The 12226-nt window shown below is 45.3% G+C and overlaps 1 protein-coding gene across 4 annotated transcripts in view; it reads right to left on the bottom strand.

Moving 5' to 3' along the window:
* VWF (von Willebrand factor) overlaps positions 1-12226 on the bottom strand; it is a 185576-nt gene that overhangs the window by 26214 nt on the left and 147136 nt on the right. For all 4 annotated transcript variants that reach the window (NM_001243086.1, XM_077953080.1, XM_077953081.1 and 1 more), the window contains 5 exon segments: positions 1567-1716; positions 7366-7571; positions 8726-8830; positions 10029-10103; positions 10546-10648. In NM_001243086.1, coding sequence (NP_001230015.1) covers positions 1567-1716; positions 7366-7571; positions 8726-8830; positions 10029-10103; positions 10546-10648 — 639 coding nt within the window.

The following is a 12226-nucleotide window of genomic DNA, read 5'->3' on the forward strand; positions in this document are numbered from 1 at the left end:
TGAAGTTGAAGTGAGATTTGATAAAGCTGTGTGCAAACAAAATGTATGAGAAAGCAAAACTTCTGCACAGAGGAAGCTGGCCTGCAGGGAGGAGCTGGAGCAGATGGACACAAATATCGGCTCTTAGGACAAATGGAGACACATGCTGTAGGACCATGGTGCCCACCTACAAATCCTACACTTCCTGTCTGAGATCCTCCTGTATCTTTTCTACAAATCCTACACTTCCTGTCTGAGATCCTCCTGTATCTTTTCTACAAATCCTACACTTCCTGTCTGAGATCCTCCTGTATCTTTTCTACAAATCCCCTCTTATTGTAGTCTGAATGGGTTCTATTCTTTGCAAGCAAAACTCCCCACTGAAACACGAAATATAGTGGGTGTCAATATCCTAAAAATGACCTGTAAACAGCACTTCTCTTTATTTGACAGCAAGTTATTTTCCTGGCCTCAGGTGGCCTGTGAGAGGAGATGAAAACCAAAGGGTTTCTAAAGCTTAGTGTTTCCCAAAGGAACATCTGGATACCACAGCATCATCCTCTCTCAAAGGTACTGAGCAACTCCACTCACTCTCAGTACCCAAATGCAGGTAGAACAGCAGGTGAAGGGCCTGGGTTTCGCGATCTGTCCTCAGGCTCTCCTCTGCCATCAAACCATTCACCTCGAAAACACCTTCAGGAGCTCTGTCTTCACTGCCGTTGACATTTGCAAAAGCAATCATGAGATGTATGTGCTTGTCCGCCCTGGCACCTCTTCTCTTAATATCATTATCTGCTGATAATAATGTAGTAATAAGCGCATTAAACCAGCAAGCAGAATTTGTCCTACAATCCTCTCTGCAGACTGGTGCTCCCTTTTCAGGGTCTGATCAGTCCTAAATATGCAAGAATAGGGCACCCCAGCACACACAGGAGCCTCAGGGGCAGCCGCCACAAACTGGATTTGGAGAACAGGGATGTTTTCCGTACCTCAAATTATAAACACGGCCTGAAAATCAACAGTCTACGTGGAAACACCAGAGTACACTGAAACCAGGACAATCCTAGAAAATTCAGAGCATATGTTTGTTCTAGGGACAGGCGAAGGTGATATATGAGGGTGGAAGAAAAAGGAAATCAAGTCCTCTTTTCTAAGCATTTAGTCCTCCCCACATCTCTGCTCAAACCTACTCCACCAGTCCTTTAGACTTAAGGCCATACAACAGACGTGACCATTAGCTAAGGCCTGAACTGCAGAAGGATGACACAGAAATCCTTCGCTCATGCTTTTTCTTCTTATCCAGCCCTAACCCCCTCCGCTCTCCCACACCCCTAGCCTTGAACCAGAGGTCACTGAAGAACCTTTCTTGCCCTTCCTCGTGAACCCGGGAGGCAGAGCTTGCAGTGATCCGAGATTGTGCCACTGCACTACAGCCTGGGCGACGCAGCAAGCCTCTTATCTCAAAAAAAAAAAAAAAAAAAAAAAAAAAAAAAAAAAAAAAAACCTTTCTTGCCCTTCCTAAGATGCCCTCCTCTACTTTCCTGCCCTGATGGCTCCAGGCATGCCCAGCCCCTCTGTCCCACTCACCGACCGACAGCTGTCTTCACAGGGCTTCTGGGAGCACTGGACCACGCGGAGGCCCATCACAGCATCCTCCATGTCGGTGCAGGTGCACACGTCGCAGCCCTCTTCCCAGAACTGGCCCACCGGGTAGATGGTGCTTCGGTGGACACACACCTGTAGACATAAGTTTTCGTGAGTGAACTCATTTCGTTCATTGAAACAGTGAGTTAGCACCTACTACACAGAAGCCACTCTAGGTGCTGAGAATGTGGCAATATATAAAACCAAATGTGGTCTCTGCCCATATGCAGGACTGCTTATAAAACAGATTTCATCCTCTTCCTTTCCCTGCCTGCCAGCCTTAGAAAAGCCATCCCCAGTCTCTGAGGGGTGGCCCCTCGTGAGGCCTTCATGGTCCACAGACTTGAATACAACACACTGGCTCTGCCTTGGTCTCACTTCTTCCTGCCTTAACTGCACTTCACTCCTTCCTATGTCACCGAGAAGCTGTACCCACATTCCCAGACCCAGTAATGTCCTTGGACTTGGAGCCCATCCTCTCTAGCCCTCTGCCTACTTACAAGCAAGTTGCACAGGGGCTATGAACGTGTGTCCCTTTACCCACAGATGACTAGGAACATAGAAAGCAAAGACTCTAGGACACAGAGCAGGGGATATGTTTGAGAGACAAGGGATCCCATTTGGAAGAACCATAGGCTCTGGCAGAGATGTGGGAAAACAGATGAAAAAGGCTGGTTGAAAGGGAAACGTGGCAAGTCTGGGACGCACGCCACAGACAATGCTCGGACATCCTTTTCTTGGAATGAGGAGCTAAGGAAGCTGTTTGATCAGGGGACTTAATGTCAGTTTTGAAATTAATCCCAAGTATGCCCTCCAAAGCTATGCAAAATAGGTCTCCATCCTGTGAATGCCATAATAGCACTTCAAACATTTCAAAAGCACTATCATATATCTTCTCAGTCTTCTAGCTTCTGTAAAATGAACTTATTGAATGAGACCCCTTGTTCTATTAAAAGGCCTGCAGGAAAATGTTACCATCCCTATGGAGAAGAATTGTTTAGCAATACTTAGCAAAAGTAAATGTGTATTTACCATTTGACTCAGAATCTCACTTCTAGGAATCCATCCCAAAGACACACTGCCAAGTCCACAAAATGACAGATGCATATGGCTGTTACTGCAATTAGTAATAGCAAAAGGCTGAAGTGACCCAAATGTCCACCAACAGGGGACTTGTTGGAAAAAAACTACGGTGCTGCCATGTAATGGAGTACTATGCAGCTATAAGAAAGAATAAGGCATATCTCTAGACACTGATACAGAATAATCTCCATCAAATATTGTTAAATGAGAAAGAACAATTTAAAATATAATTCATAATATACTTTTCTATGAGAAATGGGAAGAAACATGTATAAAATTCATATTTTCAAAAAGAAAACTAATAAAAATTATAAAGGCTGGACACGGTGGCTGGCTGATGCCTGTAATCCCAGCACTTTGGGAGGCTGAGACAGGCAGATATATATATACTACATATATAATACATACTATACATTATATATTACATAGATGTATTATATATTACATATAATACATATTACAAATATAATATATACTATATTACATATATTATATATAACATAACATACGCTATATATTATGTACTATATATTATAGAATGCATGTATATAAATTATAGGGTGGAGGAAGGAATAAGGTAGAGAAAACAGAGAGTAAGACTCCTGGGAATATGTCTTGTTATAATAATAATTATATATAATTATAATAATTATATATTTAGTTATACATTATTTAATTATATTACATATTATACATAAAATATATATTATATATTGTTATATATAATATATAATACATATAAATATAATATAGTTTATTGATTATATTATATATTATATATTTTTATATAGTTATATTTTATATAACATAATTATAATAATAATGTGCCACCTACTTGATATCTAGTTAATGAGATATTTCAATTTGTTTTCCATTTTTTAGGGATTGCTTTTTATTTCTTTTAAAATTTAAAATTACTATGGTGTAAAATATTTAAATTATTTTAAAGCCCAAATTATAAAACAAGACATATTCCCAGGAGTCTGTTATGTATAATTATATATAATATTATACATAATTTCTATATTATATATAGTATATAATTATATATTTATTATATATAGTATACAATTATATAATATATATTATATAATTATTTTATATATTATATATAATTTATTTTGTATAAAATATTTATATAAAATTATATATTATATATATAATAATTACAATAATTATTTCAAATGACTTCAAACCCTAGTATTTACACTATGTATCTCCCAATGAGTTTTTTTTTTTTTTTTTTAGGATAAGAAGAACTGAAAGGAAATTTTTTTATTTATGACAAAGTCTCACTCTGTAGCTCAGGCTAGAGTGCAATGGTACCATCTCGGCTCACTGCAAACGCTGCCTCCTGGGTTCGAGCAATTCTCCTGCCTCAGCCTCCCAAGTAGCTGGAAATACAGGCGCACACCACCACACTCAACTAATTTTTTGTATTTTTTAGTAGAGATGGGGTTTCACCATATTGGCCAGGCTGGTCTTGAACTCCCAACCTCAGGTAATTGGCCCACCTCGGCCTCCCAAAGTGCTAGGTTTACAGGTTAGTTTTGAAACTATTACAGGTATATTGCAAGATAAAGCAAATAAGTAGTTAATTATATTAGGAAACCAGAATTTTCAACTTAGAAGTGATACAACCAAAAAATCTAAGAAGTAAAGTCCCATAATTAAATCTGAATCAGAAATACCACTACAAACTTAGTTTTTATCCTCTCTTAAAAACATGTATTTCTAAGCTCTGTTCACCAAAAAGGTCTGAAGGCAATGGCAACCCAGGAGCCATAAATATTCTTGGCACCCAGATTTTGTGTCTAAATACCACTTGTACTAAAAAGTAGAGGGACTTTTGTCAAAATGGCAGATCCAAGGACTAGGACAGGAAATGCCCAGGGTGAGCCTGGCATGCCTTATTGTTTCAGAAAGCAAGAAAACTACAAAAGACTCATGAGGCCATGCCAACAGGCTCCAAAGCTGACTTCAAGGAGCCCCCATTTACCCCAGGGAGGGCAATTTTAGTATCAAAAAAATAAAGTTTACAATGAATCAACACACACCAAATACATAAGCATCCATGAATTCATAATGATGGGGGGGGAACCTCTTTGGCTGTCCTTGACAGTTGCTGGGGTATCAACTAATGGCTCTGAAAACTGGAAAGGAAAAAATCAAGCCCTTATTCTGCTTTTATTCTGCTTTGTCTAATGTAATTTTATTTCAGGGTAACTGAAAACAGCTGGGAGAAAGTTCTTTCTTATGGGAGAATTCCAGTTAATAAATGCAATCAGTATGATAGAAGTGAGAAGTCACAATTCTGAAACTCCTAATGACATACTAAATCTCAGACAACACCTATAAATATTAAAACGATAAACTAAACTGTTGACGGGATAAACTTTACAATGCAGAAATAGGTTGACTTCATCTGAACATATAATCAGTCCCATCTTTGAAAGTGGGAAGCTAGGCCAGGTACGGTGGCTCATGCCTGTGATCCCAACACTTTGGGAGGTCGAGGAGGAGGATGGATCACAAGGTCAGGAGATCGAGACCATTCTGGCCAACATGGTGAAACCCCATCTCTACTAAAACAAAAATTAGCTGGGCGTGGTGGTGTGTGCCTGTAATCCCAGCTACTCAGAAGGCTAAGGCAGGAGAATCGCTTGAACCAGGGAGGAGGAGGTTGCAATCAGCCAAGATTGCGCCACTGCACTCCAACCTGGTGACAGAGTGAGACTCCAAGGGAGGGGGGAAGGAAGGAAGGGAAGGGGGAAGGAAGGAAGGGAAGGGGGAAGGGAGGGGGGAAGGGAAGGGGGAAGGGAGGGGGGAAGGGAGGGGGGAAGGGAGGGGGGAAGGGAGGGGGGAAGGGAGGGGGGAAGGGAGGGGGGAAGGGAGGGGGGAAGGGAGGGGGGAAGGGAGGGGGGAAGGGAGGGGGGAAGGGAGGGGGGAAGGGAGGGGGGAAGGGAGGGGGGAAGGGAGGGGGGAAGGGAGGGGGGGGAAGGGAGGGGGGAAGGGAGGGGGGAAGGGAGGGGGGAAGGGAGGGGGGAAGGGAGGGGGGGAAGGGAGGGGGAAGGGAGGGGGGAAGGGAGGGGGGAAGGGAAGGGAAGGGAGGGGGGAAGGGAAGGGAGGGGGGAAGAGAAGGGAGGGGGGAAGAGAAGGGAGGGGGGAAGAGAAGGGAGGGGGGAAGAGAAGGGGGGGGAAGAGAAGGCAGGGAAGGGAGGGAAGGGAGGGAAGGCAGGAAGGCAGGCAGGAAGGCAGGAAGGCAGGCAGGAAGGCAGACAGACATTATGTGCCTCTAGCCTCCCTAATGCATTGACCTTGAATGTAATGAATCCCCTGGGTCTAACTTCTAGTCCCCTGGAAATACAGGGGATAGAGGAACACATTATGCAATACCATGAGGTAGCTGCTAGTCAAATCCAAAATTCATGACATTCAACAGGACAAATGACCCAGCTTCCCCAACAAATCAAAGGCATAAAACAGGGAGTGGCATTACTATAGATTAAAAACACATAAGAAACATTAATAGAAAAATGGCAAGGCAGGAGGGGTGGGCAGGAGGGGTGGGCAGGAAGATGAGAAGGAGAACAGAGACATAAGAAAGCAGCAGCAGCAACCGTAGCCTCCTAGACTTGTTGCCGCTTCTCCAGAAACTACGTGCTTAGAATCCCTGAGCTGGAAGAGCATCCAGAGGGGAACAGAGGTCTTAAGCATTCCAGACAAATAAAGATCTGTTCCAGCCCTAACAGGCTCCAAGGAGAGATGACTGTGGCTTCTCTGTCACTCATGTCAGGACTCCCCTCAATGCAGCAGCTGTGACTATGCTCAGGTCTTCGTGCTGCAGTTCTGGCTCATTTCAATTCTCTGCCACTTTCCCGCTCTTCACTTCCACACCCTATCAATTACATCTTTAACAATAGCTCATCTTGGTGGCTCTTTCACCTATAAGACTGCTATTTGCACTGAAAATCTGTACCATTTGTTGACACTATTATATTCAGTTTATAGACTATTGTCATATATACTAACAAGAGCATACATAGAAACTTCATCTTAACATCTCTCCCATAGCACCTAACACAGTACCAATTCTATTCGAGTGTGGTAGTTGCTTAGTAACTATTGGACGGGTAGATGGATGGATGAATGGATGGGTGGATAGATGGATAAACTGACAACAATAAAGGTGTGGTGGAGTGCACTTGTAATCTCAGCTACTCAAGAGGCAGAGGTGGGAGGATCACTTGAGCCCAGGAGTCCAAGACCAACCTAGGCAACACAGCAAGACCTCATCTCAACAAATAAGTATATATTTATATATATACACACGTACACATATATAACTATTAACTGATCTCTCAATAATCCATGCAATCACACTATTTCCTTACCTAACCTAAAAATAAGCTCGGTAAAGACCATGTCTTACACATTGTTTGTAACCTCAGCATCTAGCCATGCTTAGTACATAGGAGGCTCACAAGAAATGCCTCCTAAGTCAATTTCCACTTCAGGCTGAGCTGAAATGCTGACTGCCCACCCACCAATCCTTGTAGCACTTAGTTTGGGCAGGAGGGGAAGGCTGGGTAGGATATAAACCTTCCATAAGGAGCACATATTTGGCCGTCGTACCAGCCAGAACTGAGCAGCCCTTACCTTGTCGGGAAGGCAGGTGGTTGTGGTGCAGCCACAGTCATTAGTGGCGGTTGAGGCCAAGTACCCAAGGGGACAGCTCACTGTGGAGTTGACACAGTTGCAGGCACACTCATACTCATCACAGCACTGGGTCTTCCGAAGGGTGGGCAAACGGTGCGGGGGGCAGGAGGGCGGCGACACCCTTTTGCACTCCTCCTTCCTGCAGGCTGAGGGTAGGACAAGGCCACGCTGAGCAATGCACCCAGCCAAGGTTCGTAAGTATTCAGCTATGCTATAGGGTGCCAGGGAGCTTCAGACTCAGAAGATTAAGTCAGAAATGTGTGAGAGCCAAGCTCACGGGCTGGGAGCTATTCAATGTTACCAAAAAAGCAGTCCATCTGCAGAAAAATATGAACATTAATCAGAAAGGGAAATGTGAAGCTAGGAACTCTAATGGAGGAGAAGTGAAGGCTGCTCCATCCCTGCTCTATCGCTTTCCCATGTACGTCTGGAAGGGGCGGGTTCCTTGATTCTCAGAGGTGTCAGATGTAGAATCTCTAAGGCCAATAGGCCTGGGTGCACCATGCCCTGGCTAAGCACTGTTCTATGCCAGGAGTTTTTGTGACCCTATCCCCACCTCAGTACCTAGAACAATACCCTACAGTTTTAGGCCCGCCAGCAATCAGTGTGGAATGAAAGAATGCCAGCAATCTTGTCAAAGCCACAGTGTCACTTTTAAAAGACCAAATCCTGTCCCTGTGTCCTTTGCCTGTTTCTAGCTCCCTTCAAACACAATGTGCTCTCCTCCCACCCCTGAAGTCTCACATCTAGAAGTCAGAGGAGAGTCCACATCAGCAGACAAGAACACCAGTCGAGTTAGAGTGGGTACTCTCGGTAGGTAAACAAAGAATTCAGTTTCTTGTCGTGTCTTATTTTAGTCCAACACTATGTTTAAATTATAGTATATAGTGATTACATATATACTCCTTCAGAGAGGAAAAAAAACTATAAATTTGTTTGGCAATAAGATCCAATGATGAGGGGAAGTCATTCCCTCCCCTCAATGACATACAGGAGGATGGGCACAAATAAAGATTAGATTCAGAGGCCTCCTCCTCTCAGCCCCAGCTGCTTCTTCATAAACCCAAGGAGGTGCCTGTGGCTGTGCCCACACCTGGTATCCTTCAGCAGCATGCAGCCGGAAGGATCCTGTGCAGGTGTGACCCTAACCCCTCTGTTCTAGATGCACTCCCAACCCAGATTCAGCCAGGTAGAAAACAGGAAACGACATCATCTTGGAAAAGGTCCCTGAGAAAGAGGATGACCTCCCTCACGCCAGGAGAGAGGCCATACCACCCCTCCTCATCCACAGAGGCCTTACCGCAGGTGAAGTTGGGTCTGCACTCGCCAGGGTTGGTCAGTGTGGGCTGGAGGCCACCTTCACAGTGAGGCACTGGGGGCAGGTCACAGCTCTCCGGATCACACACTGAAGGCCAGAAAGAGAGACGTCCATGCAGAGTTCAGCAAGGTTACTCTTATTACCTGTGAGTGGGACACTACATTCCTATTCATGCAGACTTCTACTGTTTTAGGTTAAGTGATGATAATGGGGACAGAGATAACATGGGGATGGATGGATGGACGGACGGACGGACGGACGGACAGACGGACAGACGGACAGATCAATCAATCCAAGTCATACTGATTATTCTTATCATCCATTAGGGCCTTCCACATCTCAGCCAAGTCAACTTGGATCCTCTAGACCTGTTTCCTCTTCTGGAAGGTGGGATACCCGACCTTATAGGATGAGTCTGAGGATTTCACAAAATAGTAAGGGCAAAGTGCCTGGCACATTGTAGGAGCCTAGTAATGTCTATAAAATGAGGGGCTTGAAATAAATGATCCCTCTAGTTCTCTCTACTGCCAACATTCTAAGACCTCCTTTACATAAATTGTTCTCAAGCCACATCTCCCTCCCTTATGGGACTTCTATTTATTTCTGATCAATTTCATGAGTGTAAACAAGTTTCTCCAATTATATGATTTTCTTTTAGTTGCTTGGACTGCCCCCTGATCTATCTGCTCTCCCTTCAAGATTTGCATCACTGCAAATTGTACACGCCTGTGCTTTAGGTCTTCATCTGTATAAGCAACAAACACACTGGACAGGATAAGGACAAAGGCACTAATGATTTCCTGCCATGCTAACCATAATTCCATCAGCTCTGAATTCACCGAGCCCACTATTCACAGAGTAGTCTGCAGGGCTAGCATGAAAACCTCTAGCAAATAACCTGCCCAACTCGAGGTGCCCAGTATGTGGTCTTCTCTGTATCTAGCGGCCACAAAATCTTACTGAAAAGGAAAATGGGCTGCTTTGGCATGGTTTTTTCTTCAGTGTATCTCTGCGGTCCCCAGCCATCACCCCATTCTTATCAGCAATCACCCCATTAATCCTGTCAAACCTACGTTTAGTAATTTACAGAAGATTCTTCTAGGAAGCCAATCCTATTCTCCAGAGGTAACCCTTTCTATTTTTTTGGAATATCTAGTCAGTCCTTGCCCACCTCCTTTCACACACCCTGTGCCTGGGAACAGAGCCACCTTTCAGCACCCTCAACGTGGTACCCCCCTGGGGCTGGGGCTGGGCCCTGAAGACATCCCCCCGGTGGGACACATACCGCACTCATACTCAGGGCAGCACTGGTCTGCATTCCGGCGGAGGCGGGCCACCTCACACAGGCCGCAGGTGGGAGCTGAAGGAGAGGAACGGCCACAAAAGTCAGAGAAATGAGTAGTGGGACAGCCTCGGAGGGATTTGAAATGTTCTTGCTCACTGAAAACTAGTATGAGTTCTGTATAGTCGTCCCACGAGGATCCAGGCCACGGGCCCTCTGACAGATGAGCGTCCCCATGTTCCTGGTGACACCCTCACATTTACCCTCCAGGGACTCTTAAGTCTGAGCGTTGCTGGGGACCGGAGGCCAGGGTTAATCTGAGAGTGTCAAACCCAGATGCAGAATGGGGCTCCCAGGCCCAGCGACGGAAAATGCAGGCTGGGCAAGGAAGCTCACCCACTCCAGGATTCCAGGTGCCAGTGATCAAGTCTGCTCTGCCAGGGATGAAGATGGGTCACTGGGGGGCCTTGCAGGGGCCCTTGTTCCTCCATGAAGGCACCAGCGAGGGGAGGACTCTCACCTTTGGCCGTGGGGCAGGGCTGCATTGTGCAGTTGGCCTTCCGCCCGCTGAGGCACGTGCAGATCTGACAGGGCTGGTGGTCCGGGACCCAGGCTTCCAGGAACTGAGGGGAAAGCGAGGTTCAGAGAGGGCACAGGACATTCTAGGTACAAAGCTCAGAGTTCACAGAGGTCAGCTCTCCCTGCCTGCGGCGAGGGCCAGTCCCTGAGCCAGCCCTCTGACAGCCTCACAGATGAACAAAACCAGGTTAAAAGGAGGTTGTGAGGTTCTAATGGCTTTCAGAAAGGTGGTCGCCACAGTGCTTTGTAAACTAAAACGTGGAAACTTTCACTATACCCTTCTCTGTTGGCAATGCTAAAACCAAGCAAGGAAAGAAAATGAGTTCTTGGATCGCACCTGCTAGTCATTTCTCAAGCCAAAGGAGAAATTGGGATGTTGCTTGGGGGAAAAAAAAAGCCATTTCTTTCTGAAATTGACTTCAGACAATAGCAAGAGCTGTGGGGAGGACAGCAAAACTCTTGAAAGCATCACATTCTTGATGCCCGCAGTGACTTCAGAGGCCTGAGTGCGGCTCTCTGATTTTTCAAATGAGAGACGGCCCAGGGTAGAGAGCAGCCTTCTCAAAGTTACACACAGGCCGACAGCACAAGGCTTTGAAGTCAGGAACTCCCGAACTCTAACACGGGCTGCGTTCCGCTGTGCCCAGTTTCCTCACCTGTAAAATGAGGGTACTCAAGCCTGCCTTGCAGGACTGTTGTAAGGAGTGAGAAACTGTGATCAGCACAGGGTACACAGCAAAGAGCTCCACTAATAAGAAGCAGAGCCAGGACTTAGTCTCCCTCTGGATTCAGCCATGAAGTTAAATTTAAACTTAAAATTAAATTCAAGCGAAACTGCCCCTGAAGAAACACATTCTTATCCAGCAGCTCAAAGGACTCTAAGAAGTTCCCAGGTCAAGAAGGTCTTACTTATTACTTCCATGGTAGGCAGCCAGCTAAGAAGGAAGATCAAAGACCCCCAAGTGAGGTCCCCCTTCCCCCAAAGTGCCCTGCCCTCCCTCAGGATTAACCCCTCTGGTCCTGCCCTTGACACCTTTCACTCACTCAATAAATGATAGCAGCTAACATTCAAATGCCACCTGCTACGTGCCACTGTGTTGAGAGCTTTATTTAAATCACTCATGTAATCCTCACTGCAATCCTATGGTGAGGATATTTTTTACCATTGCCCTCACTTTTCCAATGAGAAAGCTAAGGCACTTGCTAGGTGTGCACAGGAACAGTGACAGAGTGAGGCTTTGAATCCAAATCCATGGTTTGTTTCTTTATGTTTTGGTTTTTGTTTTGAGACAGTGTCTCACTCTCTCTCGCCTAGACTGGAGTGCAGTGGCATGATCTCAGCTCACTGCAACTTCTGCCTCCCGAGTTTAAGCGATTCTCCTGCCTCAGCCTCCCAAGTAGCTGGGACTATAGGCATGCGTCACCACACCCAGCTAATTTTTGTATTTTAGTAGAGATGGGATTCCACCATGTTGGCCAGGCTGGGTCTCAAATTCCTGACCTCAAGTGATCTACCTGCCTCAGCCTCCAAAAGTGCTGGGATTACAGGTGTGAGCCACCACGCCAGGCCCAAATGCATGGTTTTAAACCACCATGCTCTGCTGCCTCCCACAAATAACTAA

This window comes from Macaca mulatta, chromosome 11, assembly GCF_049350105.2.
Source record: "Macaca mulatta isolate MMU2019108-1 chromosome 11, T2T-MMU8v2.0, whole genome shotgun sequence".
Taxonomy (NCBI): Eukaryota; Metazoa; Chordata; class Mammalia; order Primates; family Cercopithecidae; genus Macaca; species Macaca mulatta.